Source organism: Anguilla anguilla, chromosome 10, assembly GCF_013347855.1.
Source record: "Anguilla anguilla isolate fAngAng1 chromosome 10, fAngAng1.pri, whole genome shotgun sequence".
NCBI lineage: Eukaryota > Metazoa > Chordata > Actinopteri > Anguilliformes > Anguillidae > Anguilla > Anguilla anguilla.
The window spans coordinates 2127781-2154004 of NC_049210.1; the positions used below are offsets into that span (position 1 = coordinate 2127781).

At 49.6% G+C, this 26224-nt stretch overlaps 3 protein-coding genes across 4 annotated transcripts in view; all 3 read left to right on the forward strand.

The window, feature by feature from the left end:
* The window catches only part of gak (cyclin G associated kinase), a 25993-nt gene extending 15729 nt beyond the window's left edge, over positions 1–10264 (forward strand). The window contains exons 10-26 of the mRNA XM_035379268.1: positions 484–678; positions 1085–1207; positions 1618–1751; positions 2614–2808; positions 3376–3493; positions 3927–4006; positions 4386–4579; positions 4731–4889; positions 5218–5680; positions 5775–5806; positions 5897–6052; positions 6284–6415; positions 7385–7480; positions 7677–7919; positions 8346–8494; positions 9261–9437; positions 9952–10264. Of these exons, the coding sequence (XP_035235159.1) occupies positions 484–678; positions 1085–1207; positions 1618–1751; positions 2614–2808; positions 3376–3493; positions 3927–4006; positions 4386–4579; positions 4731–4889; positions 5218–5680; positions 5775–5806; positions 5897–6052; positions 6284–6415; positions 7385–7480; positions 7677–7919; positions 8346–8494; positions 9261–9437; positions 9952–10053 (2748 nt within the window). The 3' untranslated portion in view covers positions 10054–10264. The remainder of the gene's footprint in view (positions 1–483; positions 679–1084; positions 1208–1617; positions 1752–2613; positions 2809–3375; positions 3494–3926; positions 4007–4385; positions 4580–4730; positions 4890–5217; positions 5681–5774; positions 5807–5896; positions 6053–6283; positions 6416–7384; positions 7481–7676; positions 7920–8345; positions 8495–9260; positions 9438–9951) is intronic.
* A 4329-nt stretch (positions 10265–14593) lies between these two features.
* acaa2 (acetyl-CoA acyltransferase 2) lies at positions 14594–20592 on the forward strand. Of its 2 annotated transcripts, XM_035436480.1 has the most exons (11): positions 14594–14745; positions 15491–15657; positions 16157–16285; positions 16680–16796; positions 17366–17513; positions 18405–18580; positions 18700–18829; positions 19141–19211; positions 19632–19786; positions 20211–20313; positions 20360–20592. In XM_035436480.1, the coding sequence occupies exons 1-10, from the start codon at positions 14730–14732 to the stop codon at positions 20293–20295; spliced, it is 1194 nt and encodes a 397-aa protein (XP_035292371.1). In that variant the 5' UTR covers positions 14594–14729; the 3' UTR covers positions 20296–20313; positions 20360–20592. The 2 variants fall into 2 exon arrangements, with proteins under 2 accessions (XP_035292371.1, XP_035292370.1); XM_035436479.1 differs by having other exon boundaries at positions 20211–20592.
* A 2748-nt stretch (positions 20593–23340) lies between these two features.
* Positions 23341–25996, forward strand: rpl6 (ribosomal protein L6). The gene is made up of 6 exons (XM_035436482.1): positions 23341–23510; positions 24003–24101; positions 24209–24352; positions 24880–24928; positions 25249–25433; positions 25814–25996. The coding sequence occupies exons 1-6, from the start codon at positions 23358–23360 to the stop codon at positions 25964–25966; spliced, it is 783 nt and encodes a 260-aa protein (XP_035292373.1). The 5' UTR covers positions 23341–23357; the 3' UTR covers positions 25967–25996.
* Positions 25997–26224: the final 228 nt, after the last annotated feature.

The window sequence follows — 26224 nt, forward strand, 5'->3', positions numbered from 1 at the left end:
GCACCGCACCGACGTGTTTCATCGAGGTCAGAAAAGCTTGTTCAACACCTCACAGTGTATGGGCAAATGTATGAACAGACACTGCAATGCATTTTAAAACATTGTTCTGAAATACTGTCATCGTAAAAAAAAAATTCCCAGAAGTCCCCCATATTTAGAATACATTTCATTATACTCCATTTCTGTAAGGGGTGTTTTTTTTTTTTTCTTTCTTTCTTTGTTCCTCAATTTCCTGACAGATTTATAGTTTTTTTTTTTGTTCCCTTCCAGAAATTGTAATTGTGTTCAGCAGTTCTGTGCACAGCTTTAGGCAGTGAGTCACGTTTGTCTTTAGATTTTTGGGCTTTAATTCGGAGAAGTGCAGTGTCAGCGGGGGGCTGGGGTGACTCCGGAACATTCCGGAACATTCCGGAGCGTGCAGCGAACGCCGCCGCTCATCCCGTCACATGGCAGGGCGCGGCTGTTCTTCCCGCTCGGTTCTAGCGTCTCTCTCTCTCTCTCCCCCCCCCCCCCCCCGCCCCCGGCGCAGTCATGTCCTTCCCGGCTGAGGGGGTGGAGTCTGCGATTAAGAACAACATCGAGGACGTGCGCCTCTTCCTGGACTCCCGGCACGCGGGACACTACGCCGTCTACAACCTCTCCAAGCGCTCCTACCGGCCCTCGCGCTTCCACAACCGGGTACGAGCGCCGGGACTCCTGCCTGCGCTGGGGGGGGTTCAGAGCGCCGGTCCCGGGACTCCTGCCTGCGCGCGGGGGGGGGGCGGGGGGCAGTTCAGCTGGTCTGGGATCAGTTCAGCCCTTTAGCTTATGATGGATAAGGTTTGGGATGTGGACAGGGAAAAGTGTGTCCTAGATCAGCATTCCCAGCCTGGGACACCGGGTTTTCTGCAGATTTTTCATTCGTTAAATACATTTTTTTTTTAAACTCTACTGGGTAAATTTGCAAGCTGTACTGAATATGCCAGACGTTGTTTTTCAGTGAAGATTAATAATCATAACAGAACTCATTGGGTGGATGCGCATTTTAGCACAGGTACCCGAGCGGGACCTTGTCCTTAACCCTTCCGCTGGCTCCCTGTTTCAGGTGTCGGAGTGTGGGTGGCAGGCGAGGAGAGCCCCCAACCTCCGGAGCCTCTACAGCATCTGTAAGAGCATGCACCAGTGGCTCAAACAGGACCAGAGGAACATCTGCATCGTGCACTGCCTGGTGAGCCTCTGTCCCTGCTCCATCCGCTCTGTTTCACTGCCCCCTGGTGGTGTGGAGGCAGCGTAGCGTGATGTTTACAGGAACTCGCCTGGGACATGGGGATTGAAAAGCCGTTCACCGCCTACAAGACGTCTTTATCGATTTGAAAACATCAAACACCCCCCCCCGACCCCCACCCCCACTGCAGGTGAAAGGGAAAGCAAACAGATCAATTAAATCAAAGCAGATGAAAGGGCCTTTCTTTTTTTTCCACTGTCTACAAACAAAACATAAAGGTCCCACATTTAAAAATATTTGAACGTCACATTTTCTCACAGTTAGCAATTTGTATACCGCCCCTTGGCCTGGCACCCATGACCTGTGTGTCCTCTTGAGGGGCGGACCCTAACCTGGCGTCCCGTGTTCCGCAGGACGGGCGCGCGGTTTCCGCGGTAGCGGTGTGCTCCTTCCTGTGCTTCTGCCGGCTCTTCACCACGGCCGAGGCGGCCGTGTACATGTTCAGCATGAAGCGCTGCCCGCCCGGCATCTCGCCCTCCCACAAGAGGTAGGTCCTCGCTGCCGATTGGCTGGGGTAACGGCTTCCTCTCAGCTGATTGGCCGGGTTAAAAGCTTCCTCACAGCTGATTGGCCTGGTTAAAAGCTTCCTCTCAGCTGATTGGTCTGGCTAAGCTTCCTCTCAGCTGATTGGCCTGGCTAAGCTTCCTCACAGCTGATTGGCCTGGTTAAAAGCTTCCTCTCAGCTGATTGGTCTGGCTAAGCTTCCTCTCAGCTGATTGGCCTGGCTAAGCTTCCTCTCAGTTGATTGGCCTGGCTTGCCTTCCTCTTCGCTGCCTGGCTCTGCTTGTGGGCTCTGCTTGTGTTTGGAGCGTTAAGTGACCCTGTGAAAGGTAATCTCTGTTTCCGAGCGCTGCTGATAAGCGCCTTCCATCGCCCCGTACGCCAACGGGACGGCAAACACGAGAGAGCAAAACAAGGAGAACGGGGACAAGGGTCACAGCCCAGGCTCCTCCCTGCTGGTGACCTCACAGAGCGGCTGGGCGTGTGCTCGTTGATTGGTCCAGCTGCGGACAGTTCCAATGTAAACTGTCATTTATGGGACAATTCCAGTTTTTTTTTTGTTTTTTTTGTTTTTTTTTTTTAAATTTAGTCATGCTGATTGCTTTGGTGCAGCTACATGCTGACTGCTGATTGGATGCTGCAGGTATATTGTGTACATGCTCATTACTGATTGGTTGCTTGCAGGTATATTGAGTACATGCTCATTGCTGATTGGTTGCTTGCAGGTATATTGTGTACATGCTCATTACTGATTGGTTGCTTTCAGGTATATTGAGTACACGCTGATTGCTGATTGGCTGCTCGCAGGTATATTGTGTACACGCTGATTGCTGATTGGCTGCTCGCAGGTATATCGAGTACATGTGCGACATGATGGCGGAGGAGCCCATCGTCCCGCACAGCAAGCCCATCCTGATCCGCGCGGTCGCCATGACGCCCGTCCCGCTCTTCAACAAGCAGCGCAGCGGCTGCCGGCCGTTCTGCGAGGTGTACGTGGGCGACGAGCGCGTGGCCACCACCTCCCAGGAGTACGACAGGATGAGGTGGGTCACGTGACCCTTCCTCGCCCCGCCCCCGCCCCGCCCTCGCCCCGCCCTCGTCCCGCCCTCGTCCCGCCCTCCCCTTCCGGAGGCTTTTAAGGGCCCTGCCGCGTTTCTGAGACCAGCCCATAACGCTGTGGCCACTTAACGCTCAATAAATAATCGAGCTCTGGATGTATTACGTTACGTTACATTACATGACAGGCGTTTAGCGGACGCTCCTATCCAGAGCGACTTACACCGCTTTTCACAGCTGTATGTTGTATAGGTGTACATCTTAGATGTATATGGGTAAGACTATGTACATACGTGTGTGTGTATTTACTATATATTTAGATGTATATTTGTATATGTATTTATTGTATGTATATTTTATATAATGTATATATTATGTATATGTATATACATATAGGCCGTTAAGGCTCCTGTAATATAAGTGTATAATGTGTGGTTATGTGATGCTGGCTGCCTGTGAGCTGTACTGGCGGGGTGCGAGCCGCGAGCCGCCGATTGGCCGAGCCTGTTCACGGAGCTCCGCCCCCTCCTCCCTCTCCCTCTCTCTCTCTGCAGGGACTTTAAGATGGAGGACGGGCGGGCGGAGATCCCGCTGGGCGTCACCGTGCAGGGGGACGTGCTCATCGTCATCTACCACGCCCGCTCCACCCTGGGGGGGCGGCTGCAGGCCAAGGTGCGGGAGAGCCGACGCAAAAATAAACGAACGAGTGAATGAACGAATGAATGAATCGTTGCATTTATACAGCACTTTTCCTCAAACGCTCAAAGCTTTTTTACAGTGATGAGTGGGGAACTCGCCTCGCCCACCACCAATGTGTAGCACCCACCTGGGTGATGCACGGCAGCCATTTTGAGGCATAACGCTCACCGCATTATGAGCTAAGGTGGAGAGAGAATTCATTTAACAACATAAAACTATACGAAAGCTTTATTGCCCTTTGGGTTTCTCATTTCTATTTGACCCCTCCTCGCAACTTTGTTGTCAGTATTTTCCCTTGTGGGTCTTATTGTCGGGGCTGTGTTTTGTTCGTGTTGCGGGCAGTGAAATGAGCGCTGGGATCTCCAGGCTGTAAATGCGTCTCTCTCTCGTTGTCTCGGTTACGCAGATGGCCTCCATGAAGATGTTCCAGATCCAGTTTCACACCGGATTTGTGCCGCGGAACGCCACCACCGTGAAGTTCGCTAAGTAGGTACCGCCGCACGCAGAGCCGATCCTAGGTCTCTGTGTTACCTTAACACAGGTATGACCTGCCTGGTCTCTGTGTAAACTGTGTTCCCTTAACACAGGTATGACCTGCCTGGTCTCTGTGTAAACTGTGTTACCTTAACACAGGTATGACCTGCCTGGTCTCTGTGTAAACTGTGTTACCTTAACACAGGTATGACCTGCCTGGTCTCTGTGTAAACCGGGTTACCTTAACGCAGGTATGACCTGCCTGGTCTCTGTGTAAACTGTGTTACCTTAACACAGGTATGACCTGCCTGGTCTCTGTGTACACTGTGTTACCTTAACACAGGTATGACCTGCCTGGTCTCTGTGTAAACTGTGTTACCTTCCCGCGCAGGTATGACCTGGACGCCTGTGATATCCAGGAGAAGTACCCCGACCTCTTCCAGGTCAACCTGGAGGTGGAGGTGGAGCCTCGGGACCGTCCCAGCCACAAGGCCCCGCCCTGGGACAACTTCGCCACCAAAGGCCTCAATCCCAAGATCCTCTTCTCCAGCAGAGACGAGCAGCAGGAAATCCTCACTAAGTTCGGTGAGTTCAGCTCTGTCCGTCCGAATTATCAGACATGACTCTGTTAGGCTGCCCCAATGGCTGCTCCCTAGCTACCTCATTAGGGATGTGGGGTGGGTATTTTTGGGAATCCCTGGTTTAGTGACACCTGCCCCCCCCCCCCCCCCCACAGGTAAACCGGAGCTCCCACGGCAACCAGGGTCCAGCACCTTCTACGACGCCGAGTCCCCCCCCTCGGACCAGACCGCAGAGGGGTCCACAGCCGAGGTGGAGTCGCCGCAGAGCACCGATACCAACGCCAACAACTTCTTCCAGACGCTGGACTGGGACGGTGAGCGGTGCTATCGCTGGTGTCCTGGCCAAATTCCCACAGAACTGACCGCCTAATCACACCCTACCTGCACAATCACGCTGGGCTACACAGTCCCTAGTATTTCACACGCCCCGCACCTGATTGGCTGCACACTCCCTTGCATTTCACACCCCCTACGTCTCATTGGCTGCACGGTCCCTAGCATTCCACTCACCTTGATCCCCCAGGTTTTCTCTGCAAGAGGGGATTCAGTTCTCACCTGATGTACCTGGTTAAATAAAATCTGAACGCTGAACCCTAACCGCCCCCCCCCCCCCCCCCCCCCCCCTTCCCCCCCACCCCGCAGACGGTGGCGGGCGGCAGGACGTCCCAGAAGGGCCGGGTGCGAGGGAGGACCCGGAGGAGCTCAGCGACCCCTCGGAGGAGGAGTCGTACTCGGCGGGCGGGCCGAGGCAGAGCGAGGACAGCGAGCCGTTCTCCCGCGAGCCCAGCGAGCTCTTCGACGCCGAGTTCCAGAACCTTCCGCAGGAGAGCCGGTCCTGCGACAGCGTGGACCTGCTGGGGTTGAACTCTGACCCCGCCGACACGCCCGCTCCCAACCCCCCAGCGGCGGGAGGGGGGATGAAGTCCGCCTCCAGCAACAGCGACCTCCTCAACGACCTCTTCGCTCCCGCCGCCGCCCCTGGCCCCGCCCCCATGGCCCCCCCGTCCAGCGACACCGACGACCTGATTGGTGGAGGGGTGGACGAGGACCTGTTCTTCAGCGCCGCCCCCAGTGCCCCCCCCCGCACCTGCTTCAGCCTCCAAACGTAAGCAGCGACTGACCGCCTTCAAACACCAGGGCGGCGCTGTGGTGTAGTGTTTAGGGAGCTGTATCTCAGAGGTTGCAGGTTTGATTCCCAGATGGGGCAATGCCATGGTCCCCCTGAGCACATGTAAACTGCGCTTCACTATGCTATTTTATAAGTGTGCTTCTTGTGTCTCTGAGCCTGGCGCTGACTGTCTGTCTGTCTTTCCGTCTTCAGCCAATGACCTGTTTGACCCGTTTGGGATGGGTTCCGGAGGAGCGGGCACTGACCGGACCGGGCCGGACCTGTTCGGAGACCTGCTCAGTGGAGAAGGCTCCGCCCCCAGCTTCCCAACCCCACCCCCTACCTCCAACTCTGGATTCTTCAACCTCAGTGAGCTTCCTCCTCACCTGAGACACCTGTGAACAGGGGATTAGTACATGAAGCGACAGCACATGTTGGACGTTGTCCTCGACAAGTTTTGACTTAAGCTTGAGATTAAAGTCTTCATTAAAACACAGCCGCACAGATGAATGGGGGCAGGTGATATTGGGCATTAACAGCTAAAAACTCAAAATGCGTCTGGGTCTCGTAGGCATGACGTTTGGTCCGTGTCGCACACAGATAAGCAGGCCAGCGAGCCCCCGAAGATGACCTCGTCCGCCAGCCAGCCCGACCTGCTGGGGGGGTGGGACAGCTGGGCCTCGGGCAGCGGCAGCAGCGGCATGCAGGCGCCCAGCAAGCCCACCTTCACAGGTAACACACACACACACACACACACACACACAGACCTTCACAGGTAAGATACACACACACACTCTCTCACACACACACACACACACAGACCTTCACAGGTAAGAGAGACACACACACACACACACACACACACACAGACCTTCACAGGTAAGAGAGACACACACACACACAGACCTTCACAGGTGAGATACACGCGCACGTACACACACACACACACACCTTCACAGGTAAGAGATACATACATGCGCACGTACACACACACACACACACCTTCACAGGTAAGAGATACATACATGCGCACGTATACACACACACATACAGCAAGGATCTGGAGTGGACATTCACAGACAGGAGCTGATTTGAGTTGCGTGTTAAATCCCACATGAGGAATATTATACGTGTCCTTTCATAATCTGAGGAACATCTGCACAAGAGCTCTTTCCTGTCCCAAGCCTTCCAGCAGGTTAGGGTACTACACTGGGCTTCCCAGAAAACACTGCAGGCAGTGCGCAATACAGGAGTGTGTCTGCTGGCACAGGCCAGCGTCAGAGAGCTCGTGTCACACACGCTCTGATGTCACGGCTCTGGCTGCCGGTGTTTTTATGGGCCTGCTGCTTGTTTTTAAAGTCCCGAATGACCCAGCAGCCGAGTGCGCGATCGATCTCAGACAAACACGACCTCTTACCTGCAGCGGCAGCCGCTGCTCCCAGTTCCAAAGGTAAAGCCGTCGAGGAGGGGGGGGGGAATGGCATCTGTTTTTGTGCCCCAGACTGTGTGACTCCCGCCCCCCCCAGCAGGTCAAAGAGGCAAAGTCTATTGACAGTTTTGTTAGCCCTTCTGTGTGCCTTCCGCTCGATGCTTTATTTGTGGAGGCGGGACAGAGCCGTTGCCGTGGAGACGGGTTGTTTACGGGTGACCCGGTTTAACTTGGCTTTTAGTGTGTAATGCGTTTTCTCGCCTGGCCTCCAGCTCCTGGCGTCTCCTCCTCCACCTCCTTCTCCAAGGCCAAGTCGCAGAGCTTCGATCCGTTCGCCGACCTGGGGAACCTGGGCACCACCCTGACAGGTGAGGCCTACCTGGAGCACGCTCAGCCGGTGCCAGTCTGGGTGCCAGCGAGGACTCCTCAGAACACAGCGCCCAGGAGGCACCTGAGGCTGTGAAACTGTTAGAGAGCATGAGGAGAGCATTATGACTGCCTACAACTGCTTATGACTGCCTATGGTTTTTTTTTGTCGATTTATCTTTTATTTTCATGTTTTAGGTTCCGCTAGTGGGGGTTTCATAGGTTCAGGGTTCAACCCCAAGGCCAACCCCCCCGCAAAGGGCGGGGGCCCGCGGCTGGCGGGACGTCCCGCTCCAGCGCAGGGCAAGCCCTGGGCACCGCCCAGCGCCCCTCCCAAACCACAGCCCCCGAAGGCCGCCCCCCAGGCCAAGCCCAACTACAACCTCAGCTTCAGCGCGATCGGGGGCCGCGAGGAGCGGGGGCTCAGGGGCCCCGGCTTTGGTGAGAAAACGCACCCCTTTAACGTTTATTTAATTATGGGGCGGCAGTGTGGCATAATGGGTAAGGTGCCGGTTTTGTAACCTAAAGGTGTTGGGTTCGATTCCTGGGTAGGACACTGCCCTTGTACCCTTCACCCACAACCTGCGTCGCTTCAGAATATATCCTGCTTTATAAATGGATGCAGTGTGAAAAGCCAGTCAAGTCGCAAAAATGTAAAAAAATGCGTAAGTCGCTCTGGATAAGAGCGTCTGCTAAATGCCTGTAATGTAATGTAGAGAGAAACCTGGCCAAGATGGCAGGAGGAAAACGAATGAATGTATATATGTGTGTGTTAGACGTTAGAATTTGCTTTTAAGCTTGACCGCGTTCTGGCTCTGGCTCTGAGTGTTTTTGGGGTGCCCCTCCCCTCCCTGTGGACCCGCGCAGGCCCGAAGCCCAAGGTGAAGGAGGACGATTTCGAGGACCTGCTGTCCACCCAGGGCTTCGCGTCCAAGCCGGACCGGAAGGGCCCGCGCACCATCGCTGAGATGCGCAAGCAGGAGCTCTCCAGGGACATGGACCCGCTCAAACTGCAGGTCAGCCGCTCGGCCCTGCCCTGCCCCTGCCCCTGCGGGCGGGGGCGGGAAGCCCCTGCGCAACACCGGCGTCGTGGGAGATAACTCTGTATCTTTACCTCAGTATGAAGTTCGCTTTGAATCGCCAAGGAGGATGAGGTGTCAGAAACCAAAAATAACTGGGTGTAGCTATCACCATCTGTCACTCATCGATTGGAACCAATCATTAAGCTGTAGAGCAGGGAGCATTCTTTTGATTGGGTAAACCAAGCAAGTGTGGGGGAAAGTGATTGACAGCTCTGTGTTTCTCCACCCATTTCTGAGTGTGTGAAATCACACTGTCCCATCGCTAGCGGCTGTTTTAAAGCCTCAGGTGCTGTGATGCTTAGATTTAAGTTTTCTAACAGGAAGAAGGCTTTCTTCCCAGAGTAGACAGGATATACCCTGTTTGAGTAGAGAGTGTATACCCTATTAAGTAGAGAGTGTATACCCTGTTACCTGGATGTTAGCTAGTGGAAGGAGATCCTTCAGGCCATGCTGAAATGTTCCATAGTATGTGTAACTGAAGTGTGTGATTGAATGGAGTTGAGCAGCAATACTGAGGCTGATTCCTCCATTGCTAATATAAATACGCATCCTCAGCATTGTCTGTGCAGTCAGCTAAATGAATCAATCCGTCAACCAAACATCTGTGGAATTCACTCCCGTCGGACCCTCTGCGGTGATTGTGTGTGGGCGGGGCGTTCCTGCGTGATTGACAGGCGAGGCGTTTTTTTCCGGGGCACAGATCCTGGAGTGGATCGAGGGGAAGGAGAGGAACATCCGGGCCCTCCTCTCCACGCTGCACACGGTGCTCTGGGAGGGGGAGACGCGCTGGAAGCCCGTCGGCATGGCCGACCTCATCACCCCCGACCAGGTCAAGAAGTTCTACAGGAAAGCCGTGCTGGTGGTCCACCCCGACAAGGTACCTACACCGCCATTGGTCAGGGGTTGAGATTCCTGCACCGCCATTGGTCAGGGATCGTGTTCTTGCACTGCCATTGGTCAGCAGTTGTGCTCCTGCACTGCCATTGGTCAGTGCTTGAGTTCCTGTACTGCCATTGGTCAGTGCTTCAGTTCCTGCACTGCCATTGGTCAGCGATTGTGTTCCTGCACTGCCATTGGTCAGTATGAACAGTCGCCTGCTTCACCATACCTTGATTCATCAGAAGATCACTGGCTTATTAACAAAGCAGATCCCAGTAAGTTGGGGTGGACTAATCTCACATTGAAGAGTAAATCTGGTCAGGCATGTGAAGCTACTCTCGATGTCTTGGCCACTGGCCCAATCTGCATACATGTCATACATCTTTTGTAGCTGCAGAAAAAGATCTTTGGTCTTTTAGCTAGTTTATTTTTAACCATGCAGTTTTATTTGGCTCACAATTCGTAAGCTGGCATTTCGCTAACATTTTGCGCGCCTGTTGGTGTGATTTCAGGCAAACGGACAGCCGTATGAGCAGTACGCCAAGCTGATCTTCATGGAGTTGAACGATGCGTGGTCAGAGTTTGAGAACCAGGGTTCGAAGGCCCTCTTCTGAGAGTGGGCTGGCCCGGGTCGCTGTCCTGGGTGAATCGAGACTCGGAGCAGTCTGGTGCCCCCCACGTTAGGTCAGAGGTCCACTCATTTTTCGGTTGGTAGGGAAGGTGCTGCGGGTTGACATTTCCACCCCTATAAAAGACACTGCCACCTTGTGGGGGGGAGGGTGAGTGTGTTCGTCGGCAGAGGGGGTTTCCATAACTGTGAGACAATCAGTGAATACGAGGGAGTTGCCAGGCAACGCGGGCACCAGCTCCAACCCACTCCAAACGCAGGACTGCTGATTCATCATGGAAAATTCCAGGCTGATTATAGAAAAAACAAGAAAGAAAAAAAAAAGTACTTCAGACACAACCCGTCGCGTAGCCCGTCATGATGGTGCGCGTACGCGTGCGTCACCTGCTCACCTGTGTTCTGCTACAGACACACCGTGTCACACCTGCTCACCTGTGTTCTGCTACAGACACACCGTGTCACACCTGCTCACCTGTGTGTTCTGCTACACACACACCGTGTCACACCTGCTCACCTGTGTTCTGCTACAGACACACCGTGTCACACCTGCTCACCCGTGTTCTGCTACAGACACACCGTGTCACACCTGCTCACCTGTGTTCTGCTACAGACACACCGTGTCACACCTGCTCACCTGTGTTCTGCTACAGACACACCGTGTCACACCTGCTCACCTGTGTGTTCTGCTACAGACACACCGTGTCACACCTGCTCACCTGTGTTCTGCTACAGACACACTGTGTCACACCTGCTCACCTGTGTGCCCTGCTACAGACACACAGCGTCACCTGCTTACTTGTGCTACAGACACACAGCGTCACTGGCTCACCTGTGTGTTCTGCTACAGACAGTGTCACCTACAGACACACAATGTCACCTGTGTGCTGTGCTACAGACAGACAGTGTCACCTGTGTGCTGTGCTACGGACATGCAGCAGGACTCTGGATGTGCGTCTTGCACAGTGCAGCGGCCTGAGCTGAAGAACCCGGATGCAGACAGCTGCATTTCTGAAGTATAACAAAGATGAGAAGAAAAGGAACATGTGAAATAAACCAGGCTGGTTTTTCCTCTCTTTTGTTTCGTTTTGTTTGTCCATGTGGAGCAGTGCAAAAAAAAAAAAAGATTTTTATTTTTTGTCTTTTCTGCCTGTGATAGTTTTCTATCGCCGTAGTGTAAATATTGTGTTGATAATGTGGTTCATTTGGAGAGGGTTGCTACTGAGCCACTGATTGGACCGCTGGGTTTGTGACTCCGCCCGCCTCCTAATGACACCACGCCTTCCTCTCTCTGATTATAAGCTTTCTTTAACATTTCCACTTAACTTTGCAGTGAATGTCACGGGGACCCGTACAGTCGACCTTCTGTATTACCCACACGCAGGGGTTTCTGTGTAATCCTTGCTATGGCCTTCAAGTACCCTAGTATTTTTTTTTTGTTTTGTTTCTCTTCCTGTTATAACTCATGGACCAATCAAATACTTCTATTTTATTTATTTTGTGAATCAAATGTACAAGGCATTTTAAAGCAAAAATAAATAATATATAAGTTGAATGTCTGAATGAAAAGTGTCTCCTGAGCCTGTAGTTCTGATTGGTGGGAATCATTCCAAAGCATATTTATGACATGAATGTGCTTTTATATGGACTATGCTGGTTACACATTTATGTTTGCAACCTCTTTTCCTTTGCTGAAATGTGATTAGATACCTCTCTAAGTATGACAGGAATACGTTTCCCACACAACCTTGCAGTAAGCAGCAGCGTTTATTCCACCCCCTGATCCACTGAAGAACTATTGGCATAGGAACTCTATGGTCCCTATGATTCCTGACACTTTAAATGGGCTTTTGTGCAGAGCAGCAGGCTTATAATGCATCATAGCAGCAGGCTTATAATGCATCATAGCAGCAGTTTGAAATGAAAACGAAAAAACTACGCATACCTCTCTTCACCAAACGTGTATGTACTAAAATGTGAATGTAAGTTTCAGAACGAAAAAATGTTGTGCTGATGAAGGGTCACAGACCAAAATACCTCTTTGAGGGGCGCAAAGCAGTGCAGTGATGGGGTTATTTTTTGGGTTGGGGTATAAGAAGGTGACTGAGGTGAAGTACAGGTGTTCATCAACTACATTATCTGTCGGTCTGCCAACTTTATACTGGTCTTTTTCTTTCCACTTGGTGTCCCTCCTGGGTTAAACCTGAATTTTCAATACGGTGGAAGTTGTTTTTTTTTAAAATGTAACCTCTGAGTATAAAGGTATAATTCCCACCTTAATTTAGACAACGGGTTGCACATACGGCATACTGAAAAACTTGTATTGAAGCCTTAAAATATAATCTGAATTTTTTCTATCCAGGGTATGGGACTCCAGAACACAGCACACACTACCATGGTGTTATGTCTGTGGAGGTGCTTTACTGAGACATTGTGTAGAGCGCTGTGTGGACTGCCAGGCGATTATTCAGTCATCACAGTAATACCAGACAGACGTGTCAAAGTTGGGGAAAGAGGAGCTTCTGATGTGATCGGTATTCTATGTGGTCCACTAATGCAGATTACCTATTGTTAGAGACCAGATAATGTTTTAGTTCACACTTTATGCAACCCATAAAAAAAAGCAAACTATGGAAATTTGAAACATACCCATAGATTAACGTCATGTACTTTGTCTTTCTTTCCATTAGTGGATTTAAGGAATAAATATCCACTTCAGTTTATTTTTTTTTGTTCTGCTTGCCTGAATTATTTTTTTTTGTGTGTTTAATGTTTTATTGGGACACTCGTATAGACCACTGTTCGATCTTCCGTTGTGTGTTTAGGTAAACATAGGATTTGTAAAAATAAACCCTGTCATGGATCCATCGATGAGAAAAAGAAAAAAAAAAACTTTCATATTCCTGCTTCTGACACGTCTACTCTGCTGGGGATGTGTTGGAATGGAACATTGTGATGCTGAAGTTCTTGCTAACATTTCCAGAATGACTCACTGTTTACTTTCTGTCTTGCTTACGTTTTTGAAAATGGACTTAAACCTCATTCTTACATTAGTCGGCTGTAGATGTGATTTTTTTTATTTTATTTTTTTTTATCGAAGAGTGATGAAAATGTGGTTCCTCTATAAATACATTGAGTGTGTGTATATACACTGGTATAGGGTTTAAACTATATTTCATGACATGAAAGATCTCTGCCAATCTTGTATAACACTTATGACCAATAAAACACGATCAAGACATTTGAGTTTCTTTGGATTTCAAGTTTGTTTGTTTTTTATAACGTGTTAAAATAAATTCAGCAGATGACTTTTCAACAATTTTCTGCAACTTGTCTACAACGTATGAAACATTACATGCAGCCAATACAAATGTAATCTGAAGTACTCTAAACTTTCAAAAATGCATTTATACAGATGGCATAGGAACTAATGTGGATGTTTCGGATGAATCACAAAAAACAAGCGGAAGAACTGCGAGGGTTTTCCCCCTATAGGCTCAAAGGTCTACGTTTAAGTAATTACCTGAACACGGAAATAAGTATTTATCAAATTAACTGCGTTCATTTATTTCTCACACATATCTGAGCGCTAGGACTTTCAAGCCGTTATAGGCTAAAACAAATTTTCGCCGAAGTTTGTATAGGAAGACTACTGATCTGTACAGCGGTCGATGTTCTGTTGAAAAGTGCAGCTAAATGGACAGGTGAAATGCAGTCAGGAGCTGCTGTCACGTGATCCCTGGTGTTTATTTTAACCGTCACTAGCTTTTTTTTTTTTGCAGAGGCAAGTTCCTGATGTTGAAAGAACAGTCTGCTCGTGAAAAGCATACGCGTTCATGGGGTCTCAGAGAAGGAACCGACACAGCTCTGCCATCAAATAATGGCACGATCAATGCCTCAGATTGCGCAGTGAGCTTCTCATCATAGACCGCCATCGGAATTAACCTAGTTATCTAGACTTTAGGCTTAGTCGATAGCTAGCTAAATAGCCCCGACAACAATGAGTAACTGGTCTAAATATGAAGCTATCAGACTATCACTACTACCATTACCCAGTTTATTTCAAATGGAACTAAGCTAGCATACAGCCAGCAAAGTGGCTATCGAAGATGGCTAGCTAACGTTAGCAGATGACTATATTAACCTATCTGGCTACACACTGCTAGCAAGGGCTGTAACTTACTTGCTTTACCCAAACGCCATACGAATCAACAGCTGAAAAACATCCCTGTCACTTTACTTTTTATAATCATTCCGGCACGTAGGCCGATCATATAAGGAAAATAAGTGATCATTTGAGGGTTAGTAAATCAACGTTGATTCAGAAGCGCCCATAAGTAAATTAACGCTTGTGTTTAACCACAGCACTTTCCTTTGTAGTTGAATATTAATAATGCTTATCACAACAAATTCTATCAGCGACATTATTTCACACCCAAGGTTGGCTAAATATTATAGAATTAATGCACGTAAGTTTAACTATTGATTTTTTATTTCGAAACATGCCGTGACGTTCAACACAACTGTGTTGAATAAGGTTATCCCAAAGTGAAGACGTTTTTGAAAGTGGGTGAAAGGTCGGGGCTGTGTGTGTGTGTCAGAACGCCAGAGAAGTACGGACAGACACACTGACCTTTGGCGGTACCGTGAAGTGGAAGCAGCGTTATGTCTCTAATCAGAGGTAATAAAATAAACTTTTTACTGCAACTTTGGTGCGTAAACTTACAATATAATAGTTGCATTTTTCAACAATGAACTTGAAGCTAGCTGGATGGCTCCAGTTAGGTACGTTAGATAACGTTAGGTAACTACTTGGAAGGCATCGTTAGGCAGGAGTATTTTATGCTACAGAAAGTTATAACTAAATGAATTAGCCAATATAGATAGCCACATTAACGAATTGACACACTTTTAGTAATAAAACTTTGAAATGGTAGATATGTAGCTGTAGTCACATTTTTAAGTTTCTCCTAACAGTTGTTCCGTTGGAAACAATTTGACTTAATCAAATTGCACCATTTAATGGGGAAACGTGCCGATCAAAGTAACTTTCAAGCTACGGACGTCCGCTATTCTCTTGTGTCCATTCTTGGGTCGGTGTGATGAATTGGGGGAAAGGTTGCGGCTAGCAGATTGCACCTGTGTGGTTTTTTTCATTCAGTTAAGCCAAGAATACGACATGGTTTTGCATCTCTACTGAAATAATGTTTAACTGTCCGCGTTAAACTTCACAGCCTTTTATTTGCACAGCCTTGATTTGCATTGTCGTGTCATACTTTGGCTCTGCGCCTAATTAGGAGTGGCATATACATGTCTTCCGAAGGTGCGATATGGGCTGCGTCAGTGCGTCCACCAGCTGTTTCCGTAAATACCGCATTTTCAGGCTAACGAGTGACCGTGTTTCTGCGGCTGTTTTTTTTTTTAAGGTGTGTTTATCGTGGCCGCCAAGCGCACGCCGTTCGGCACGTACGGCGGCGTGCTGAAGGACCACAGCGCCACTGACCTGGCGGAGCATGCGGCCAGGGCTGCTCTGGCAGCGGGTAACGTGGCACCTGAGCTGGTCAACAGTGTGGTCATGGGCAACGTCATGCAGGTGAGCGCAGCCGAGACCCGGGAAGGTGATCAAAGGAGAACAGCGTGTTCTCATTCACCAGTCACATGCCCTGATAGGAGCTTGCATGTGATTGGATGTTTTTAGTGGTCATGCTGTTTACAGGCGGGGGGGGATACGTCCCCCCCAGTTTCATAGGGACCCCCCCCCCCCCCCCGGATCGGGGTAGTTGTATAAGCTTAAAAGTTGAGACCTTTCTTTTGCTCACAGTTTGGTCCCCCCCCCCCCACTTCAAAAATCTCTCCTGCACCCCTGTTTGCAGGGATTATTTCCTACAGGCAAGCGGATGCCATTTTAAGTTATTGCTGCAGCTGATACGTTTTAGTACATCCCCCCTTACCTGCATCTCCTGCCTTACCTGTGTTTCTCTTTCTCCTTACCTATGTCTCTCTCTGCGTAACTGTGTCTTTCTTTACCAGTGTGTTTCTCCTTACCTGTCTCTCTCTCATTACCTGTGTCTCTCTCTTTACCTGTGTTCCAGAGCTCTGCAGACGCACCCTACCTGGCGCGGCACGTTGGTCTCAGGTGTGGGGTGCCCATCCCTGTCCCCGCACTCACCGTCAACCGTCTGTGTGGCTCCGGGTTCCAGTCCATCATCAACGGCGCTCAGGTATGCCAGAACCCTGCTAACGGGTTCCACAGTACCTGTAGTCAGGTACGCCAGAACCCTGCTCACGGGTTCCACAGGGTTCCATAGTACCTGCAGTCAGGTACGGCAGAACCCTGCTCACGGGTTCCACAGGGTTCCAGAGTACCTGCAGTCAGGTACGCCAGAACCCTGATCACGGGTTCCACAGGGTTCCAGAGTACCTGCAGTCAGGTACGCCAGAACCCTGCTCACGGGTTCCTTCATACCTGTTGTCTGATAGTGTTCAACATTTTGCATGTGTCACATGGTCGGGTCAGATTGCCCTTGTTGACCTTTCTGAAATGCCTATCTTGGCTGGCTGCTCTCGCGGCGTCGGCCCCCGGATCGACGGCCCCTCCTCTCTCTCTGCTTTCAGGAGATCTGCCTGAAGGAGTCGGAGGTGGTTCTGTGCGGCGGCTCGGAGAGCATGAGCCAGGCCCCCTACGCCGTGCGCAACATCCGCTTCGGCACCCGGCTCGGAGCGGACCTGAAGGTGCGCGCTCTTCCACACACCTCCCCTTTGACCTTTGACCTTTGACCTTTAAGGCCGTCTCACACCGGGCTTTTAGTCGAGCTGCGCTGACAGATGGGCGGAGCCGTGAAGGAATATGTGCTCTGCTGGTGGCTCTGATTGGCCGCTGCCGCTACGTGGTGTATCTGGTGCTAACGCACAGAGCCCCGTTCACACCTGCGCACACACCCTGCCCTTTGGGGCACAAGGGCCTGTCTCATCTCCTCACAGTTTACCACACATTACGTTTTGAGAAAAAGGTTTGTGTAGTTTTGTGAAACATGGTGTATGGAATTCATTTCCACGAGCCTACCCTTCTACGAATGTATTGTCTGCCCAACGGAAATGTCTTTCTTTGCCTAGTACTCCATTTTGAAACGTAGAGAAGAGAGGTTTAATGTGATGGTAACTGGAAGTACTGTGTGTATGTGTGTGTGCGCGTATGTGTGGCGCGTATGTGTGTGTGTGTGTGTGTGTGTGTGTGTGTGTGTGTGTGTGTGTGTGTGTGTGTGTGTGTGTGTGTGTGTGCATGCGTGTGTCCGTGGTAACAGCTAGAGGACACCCTGTGGGCGGGGCTTACTGACCTGCATGTGAAGATCCCTATGGGCATCACCGCAGAGAACCTGGCAGAGAAGTACGAGCTGAGCAGGGAGGAGTGTGATGCGTACGCGTACCGGACACAGCAGCGCTGGAAAGCAGGTGAGACCCTGACACTAGAGGGCGCTCTGGAGTCCATGACCCAGTTCAGAGGGCTACACCGATTTAGCCCCAGGGGCTCGTTCCAGTTGCTTTATTTTATCCGTCCTCGTCTCCTCGGTCCTCGCCTGACGTGGAATCGATCCAGGTCCGCCATCTTTAAGGACGTTCCTCTGCTTGCTGTGTGTGCTAAAGCATCATGTTTTTAAATATGTGGTTGTGTGTGTTGATGCAAGGTTGAGTGGGCCTATGTCAATATAAGGTAAGGACTGTTTGGATGGATGACACCCACATGCTTGTTTATCTTTGGGCATACTGAATGATAACAGGTGGAATAAGACTTTGAGTTTAGTGCACAGGAGTTTTATATGACCCTTTTTGATCAAAACTTTTGTGGATTTACAGCACTGTGTAAAAGATAATGAGCTTTTTTATTGTAGATGTTATGAGTATAATTTTTCTTGTTTTATTTATTATTATTGAACAGTGTCAGAGCATTATCTAGATTGGCTCATCGTTGCTTTATGACTAAGTCAGGAATAAATGCACTTGTTTTGGCAACAGGAGATGCAGAAGTGACTGTTCAAAAGCTCAGTTTCCCCTCTGTGTTCCTGTGCATTAGAGGAACTGTATTTCAGTCAGGAAACGGCATACTCATAATATTATGTGAGTTTTGCCGGTCACTCTTCAGGAATCACTACTTCCTGATTAATTGGGGAAAAATCTAACGCCTGACGTAACCCTGTCCACATTTTCTACAATTTTATTTAAAATCGGTGTAATTCAGTACTTCATTTACCCCCAATGACTGGAGTGCTGCCAACTGACTCAGTTAGGAATGCAAATAAACCGCAAGGGCTAACGTGACATCACACAACAACTGTCCAATCACAGCGCAGGAGGGCGGCCATTTCACGGCGGAGATCGCGCCCGTCGACGTGAAGGCGAAGAAGGGCAAGGTGCCCATGACTCAGGACGAGCACCCGCGCCCCCAGACCACCCTGGAGCAGATGGCCAAGCTGCCGCCCGTCTTCAAGAAGGGGGGCACCGTGACGGCTGCCAACGCCTCGGTGAGCGCGGGACAAATCCCCCCGTTTCCCCCCACCCCCTCGAGAATATTTAAGATTAAAGACGTGCGATTGGAGGGAATCGTTTAAAGCGTCTGACAGTTTTCTCCGTGCGTCTGCAGGGCGTGTCCGACGGGGCTGCAGCCTTGGTGATAGCCAGTGAGGACGCGGTGAAGCAGCATAATCTCACCCCATTGGCCAGGATCGTGGCCTATCACGTGTCCGGCTGTGATCCCAGCATCATGGGGATTGGTAAGTGCCCCGCCCCTTAAAGTATGTTCACAAGCAGAGACCGGATCGGGGGTGCAACACCAGCTGTGTTTTTTCGAGCACAGGAACGCTGTGGAAACGTCTCTACACAGTAACTGGACTTAACTGAAGCTCCAGTTGCAGAGGTTTGCAGGCGTTGTTACTGAAAGGGTGAAAGCGTGACCTTTATATTGTGGCCAGTTCCGTTCTGTGATTCTGCTGCTGACCCCAGGTCAGGAATGCCTGCGTTTTGGTGGCAGGTTGGCTTAAATGCTGACCCCAGCATTCGGTTCTTTTACCCCTTCTGTCCGCAGGACCTGTGCCAGCCATCACTGAAGCCCTGAAAAAGGCGGGACTGTCTCTAAAGGACATGGACCTGGTGGAGGTGGGCGGGCTTTCACTGCATCTCACCATTTCATTCGTCTGTTGACCTGTCGGTCACTTACACAACTGTGCAGAACTGGGCATCCAGAGGAAATATTTATTATTTCATTGATGTGATTTCTTGAGTGTTTTTCTTGAGCCTCTCCGGTTTTTGGTTACTGAATACTTGCTGTTTTAAAGTATCCCAGTGCACACACAGTGAACAGTGGAGTGTTGATTTAGGGGAGGGATCCTCAACGCTGCCTCTGGTTCTGGAGTGCTGCAGGATCTGCTGCTTTTCTGTGCTTCTCCACTCTTAATTGGTCAGTTAGTTGATAGTCAGCTCAGGAGCAGTGTATTGTGGGTATCTGGTGCAGAGCATTCCATTGTGGCAGGATGACCTTGAATGACCTTGCCTGTGCCCTTCCCCCCCCCCCCCCAGGTGAACGAGGCCTTTGCCCCGCAGTACCTGTCCGTTGCCAAGGCGTTGGGCCTGGACCCCGAAAAGACCAATGTGAACGGGGGTGCCATCGCCCTGGGACACCCGCTGGGGGCGTCTGGCGCCCGCATCACTGCCCACCTGGCACATGAACTCGGGTAACCCCGGCATGCCCGTCTGCTCACACGCGGTTTCAAACACCATAACATTCACTGCGTTGATATACTCCAAACAACGTGCAAACCTTTTGAAAAAGAACCACAGGCATACAAGGCTAACTACAACACTGACAATTATTCATCTCCACCCTGAAGTCTTCAGCAACTTCATCACACAATTGCTATGAATAAATTTTGCATGATTATATGTGTGAAATTATTTTCGATCATAAAGATGAAAACGTTTGTCTTTTTGTTTGAAACGGTGTGTTTCAGTCTAAAAGTTTGTTTTCATATTTTGAGTACTCCGGTGCCTTACGACTGGTCCAAGGCTATATCAGACAGTGACCGGTGTTGTATGATATTTTTTTTTACCCGTGTCTCAGCCTTTCTCAATCGGCGCGTCTCCTCCTCTTCCTCACAGGCGCCGTGGCGGGAAGTACGCGGTGGGCTCGGCATGCATCGGGGGAGGCCAGGGCATCGCCATCGTCCTGGAGAACGCGCACTGAGGGGCCTGTCCTACCCACATACTCCACCCTACAGCAGCACTATCAGGGGGCCTGTCCTACCCACATACTCCACCCTACAGCAGCACTATCAGGGGGCCGTCCCGCCCACATACTCCACCCTACAGCAGCACTATCAGGGGCCTGTCCAGCCTCTCCAGACTAACTACTGAGCCAAACAGCGCCTCCGTGTGACTAACAACCAGCATTACACCCGAGACAGACAGCAAGGTCTGTTGATCAAAAAAGAAACCGCAGTAGCAGCAGGCTGAAGTTTTTTTTTAATTTTTTTGAATGAAACAGAATGAATGTCTGTTTTAAAGCCATGCAGTCTGTTTAATGTTGCCTTAAAGACGTGCTCCTAAAGGGCTAATGCTGTGAGTGCTTTTATGTGCGTCATACGGCTCTGTAGTGTGAATGGACCTCAGGGCGAAACTCTGAGTTTTTCAGAACACTGTGGCAGGGTTTCTTTCTTCCCCACACTGTGCTCTCGTGCATGTACATGGACACACACACACACACACACACACACACACACACACACACACGACTGGCGCCATTATGTTAAATGAGACATTGCACATCAGAGACATCGTCTGTGAAGAGAAAAAGTAACTTTCCTTTTGTCTTTTTTTGTCATCCATATTCTCTCCATCCCAGAGTCAGTAACCTGGTCACACGTGCACACACACATTGAGTCAACTCTAATGGCTGAATTTTTTCCATTGTTTGGTTGTTAAAATGACTCGTTTGTTAATAAAATAATAAATAATAATAAAAAAATCCATGATTGTCATTTTTTCTATCTGAATGTCCTGATTTGGAATTGGTATCCCACATTAGTGTCCATTTATGAACTAATGAAACACTGACATTGTCACATCTTTCAAAACAACAGGTTAATATGAATGCCTAACAGCAGAACTGTTCCAACACGCTTGACCCACGATATTTAATAATCTCCACTTACTAGGTTTGAAGAAGTTGATTAAAGATCTTAATCTTGGTTGAAGAGGGAATTGATGAATGAACGAATGAATGTGGAAGTGCACGAGAGTGCGAGCGCTTAAATCAAAACCAAAGCTTGATGGATGCATCGAAACTGCGAAAGTAGACATCAAAGTAAATTTGAGTTCAACGTGACAATACTGACAAGACTTTGCAACAAAATGCTATGTGGGTGAAACAATTTCTCGGCGCCCAACACCTCAATCTGTAGTTACAGATTTTGGACGCCTAATCCCAAACATGCAACGTCTTGTAGTTCTTTTGACCTAAAAGTAAGTGAATAAACAAAATAATGGCTCCTACAGGCATAGTCAGGATTTTCCTTTTTGCCACACAGCTGTGTATTAAAAATAACAATTTGAATAGTTACACATGTAGAACTGAAGACAAATTATATCACTGAGTTGGTGTTATCTGGCTAAGGTTTGAAACGGCTTCTGTATATTAAAAGCAACAACGTTCATATACTGTCATCTACAGATGGATTTAGTACTTGTCTCTGTGGGACCATGTTACACAAGAAACATGGTGATTTAAACCAAGCAGTGGTTTATCTGCAGTGGGATGCAACTTAGACATGAATTTGAAGTGGGGACCATAACAGAATGGCACACTATGTCAGGTCTCTAGCTCTCAGGTTTAGAACGTGCTTTACATCAAATTCTGATGTAAAGTGTATGTCTTTATCTTGTGGCTTAAAAAAATCCTTCATATGCAATTAAAAAGTGATTACACACGGCCTCTGGAAAACAGCATGAATTTGAAATCAAATCAGAGGCAATTACCTGTAAAGCCTCATCAAAATTAAGAAAGGGCACGCAAAAATACCACTCAATAATTTCAATCATCTAATACACACTTGTGCACGCGCATGTGCCAGAAAAGCACGGTGTCTTCTGTTTTTCTAGTTGTAGTCTGAACAACTCACACTGCCCATACTAGAACCCGTAGAACTACAAAGACCAGTAGACTCATCGCATACGTCTGACGTCATGTACACGTTTATATACGTGAAGGTCCCGGATGTCTTCCTTTTTTTCTGAGTAAAGGTAAGAATGGCTTCCCAGCGCCGCTGCACATTTAGAAATATCGATGATCATCGTGTTAAATCAGTTATATACTTTCATCAGCATTTGTGTACAAGCGTTTTAGCAATGTTAAAATCATACTAGATGACAATTTCTCAAGTAGAATGTGTTCTGCTCGGGAAAATAACCCACTGAACGCACAGGCCTAAAACCCGGGTGTAATATGCATTGAAAATGCATTTAACGCGTGTACTTGGTCTGCGTAATTGGCATACAATACCAGTTGTACAGGATACATGTACATGTATTGGTTTATGACATTCTAATAATCGTGTTTTTGTATATTGCTTGTAATTTAACTCGCTAACTAGCTACGGTTGTCCTGATCGTAGTATTCGCAACTAGCCAATGTACTGTGAATATGCTGGAAGGCGAGTTAGCTGCATGTCATGTCCGCGCTGTAGAACCGTTTTACCGGTTAACATGAGCTTGTTAGCCGACGTTAGTCGCAGGTATTTTCGTGTGGTGTACGTTATGCTGTTAACTAATGTATTGTAATTGACAGTATAACGTTATGCGGCTAGCTGGCCGAGTATGTCTTGGAAGTGACTAGCTAGCTAGTTAGCAAGAAGGCTAATGTGTGTACACGTGACGGGAATGGTGAAGTGTTCGTTTGACTTCAAATACAGAATATTGGAGTATTAAAAATGGCATGCGAAGCGTTCAGTTCCGAGTCCACGTCAGAATGCTATTGCTATTTTGAAAGTATGGTCTAAGTTGATGCACTATAAATTTTACCGTTTGAAATACCGTTGCGAGTTGCCAATTGACCAGCTACTCGGGACCCTTAATGGTTGGTCAGTTTCAGAATTTGTATTAATGTAAAAACTGCTCCCCTTCTCTTGAGTAGGTATTTGCGGGTACATTGGGGCTCAGTTTCAGAAGGTGGTCAGTGGCCTCACATGGTGCGCTTGGAGGGCATCGCTCCTCAGGCTTGGTCCTAAATGTTGTCCCCCTCTTGGGTCCTAGATGGCAGAGGGAGATAAGAAGAAGAAGGTGGTGAAGAAGAGGCACACGAGCCGGAACCCCATCCTGGCGCGCGGTCTCGGACGCTACTCCCGTTCCGCCATGTCCGGCCGCCGGGCCATGTACAAGAGGAGGGTCAAGATGTCCGAAACTAAGGTGGGTACAGGCGTGTGTGTGTGTGTGTGTGTGTGTGTGTGTGTGTGTGTGTGGTACCTGGTCTTGGATCTTTGTCATTGCCTGGGGCGGCAGTGTAGTATGTGTAGAGAACTGCACTTCTGAGCCAAAGATCGCAGGTTCAACTACTAGGTGAGGCACTGCTGTCCTTGAGCCAAGGTACTTAACCTAAATTGAAAATGGTGGCTGTGTAAAAATGTTAACGCTCTGGATAAGAGCATCTGCTAAATGCCTGTAATGTATTGATTGCAGTGGTTCTCTGCAGTATACACAGGTAGGCTTTGTGTGTCATACCTGTTTGGGAGGACTAGTTATATATCCAGGTTTTAGCTGGAAAGTGAATGTCTTTGCTTTATCAGCAATTTTATTATGATTTATAATATTGCTTTGCTGCCTAAAGCGTCATGCTGTTGCTCGTTTAGGGATGTGAAAAGCTTTGTTCCTAAGACCCGTGTGTGTGTGTGTGTGTGACAGATTGAAAAGAAGCTGAAGGTGAAGGTGCCGGCAACCGTCAACAAGACCGTCGGCGGAGACAAGAATGGCGGCACACGCGTCGTCAAACTGCGCAAGATGGTGAGTGTGTGCGCCCGTGTGTTTACTGCGGTTCCGAGCCTGTTGGTTGTGGATCTGTGGTGCTGACCTGTGGTGTTTGCCCCCCCCCCCCCCCCCCCCCCCCCCAGCCCCGTTACTACCCCACAGAAGACGTTCCCCGGAAGCTGCTGAGCCACGGGAAGAAGGCCTTCAGCCAGCACAAGAGGAGGCTGCGCTCCTCCATCACCCCCGGGACCGTGCTCATCCTGCTGACCGGCCGGCACCGCGGCAAGGTGGGGACCCCACTTTAACACACACACACACACGCGCACACACGCAGGAGGGTACCCCCACTTTCTCATGCACACACACACACACAGGGGAGCCCCACTTTAACACACACGCGCGGACACACACAGAGGGTACCCCCACTTTAACGCGCGCGCACACACAGAGGGTATCCCCACTTTCTCATGCACACACACACACAGGAGGGTACCCCCACTTTCTCATGCACACACACACACACAGGAGGGTACCCCCACTTTCTCATGCACACACACACACAGGAGGGTACCCCCACTTTCTCATGCACACACACACACACAGGAGGGTACCCCCACTTTCTCATGCACACACACAGGAGGGGACCTCCATGCTCTCTTACACGCACACAGAGGGGACCCCCCACTCTCTCTCTCTCTCTTTCTCTCACGCACACACTTGCACTCACACAGATGTGACTGCCCTGCACAGTAGCAGCCAACTGACAGGAAAGGTGATGTTCAGAGCAGTAATTTGGTCTTCCTCTGATTTTCAGCGTGTCGTCTTCCTGAAGCAGCTGTCCAGTGGTCTCCTGCTTGTCACTGGTAAGAACGCAATCGGTTTTATGCGCCATAGAGACTGAAAGTCTTGTTCATCAGGGATGTAATTTTACTGATTCAGACCCAAAATATCTCTACCAGAAACATACGCACGCATGCATCAAGGCCTGTTTCACTCTGGTGGATTATAGCAGAGAATGAACAACCAAAAAAATGTTCAGTATTTTGAAATTAATCTGGGGAAGTCCCGACTCTGATTGGTCTGCTCCAGTAAGGGTTAATTGTACAGTAGCAGAAGGGCATGGAAGTTTGGTGCCCCCATCCTCTGTTCCTGACCCCTGACCCCCCTCTCCCGGTTCCCGCAGGTCCCCTGGCTCTTAACCGTGTACCCCTGCGCCGTGCGCACCAGAAGTTCGTCATCGCCACCGCCACCAAAGTGGACATCTCCGGCATGAAGATCCCCAAGACGCTGACCGACGCCTACTTCAAGAAGAAGAGGCTGAGGCGCCCCAAGCACCAGGAGGGCGAGATCTTTGACGTGGAGAAGGAGGTAAACCCACCGCCCCCATCCCCAAAACAAACTAGCGTCAAACTTGGAGCATAAACTCTGGGGTGGTCATCCCTGGTCCCGCAGAGCCGCTGGGTCAGGCCAGGCTCGTTGATGGCATCTGATTGGGTGGGGAGGCCCGCTGTGCTCTAACAGGATTTGTGATTGGCTGGTGTGGGCTGTGGCTGGATGTCTTGGGTAGTGTATCGGCTGGTGCTTTGACACTGGGATCTTTGATTGGCTGGTGCCTTGACACTGGGACACTGGGATCTTTGATTGGCTGGTGCTTTGACACTGGGATCTCTGATTGGCTGGTGTTCTGAAACGGGGATCTCTGATTGGCTGGTGTTCTGAAACGGGGATCTCTGATTGGTGTTTTGCAGAAGTACCAGCTGACAGAGCAGCGCAAGGACGACCAGAAGGCCGTGGACTCCCAGCTGCTGCCGCTGGTGAAGAAGGTCCCTCAGCTGCAGGGCTACCTGCGCTCCTCCTTCTGTCTGTCCAATGGCGTGTACCCCCACAAGCTGGTGTTCTGAGCATGCTCCAATAAAGCCCCATTTACCACAGTCTGCCGCGTCCGCGTTTCTGTCAGTCTGTATGCGTGAGTGTGTCTGTGAGTGTGTGAATGTGTGTGTGTGTAAGAGGATGCATGTGTGCATACCTGCATGTGTTCATCTGTCAGGTCTTAACCATGGGTTGGATCATGGAGGGAGACTGCTTTAATTTCACTCTGCCATTTTGTGCATATCCTGTCAGTGTGGGGGTAGTGGGCTGAACTGCCCGAGCTCAAACGC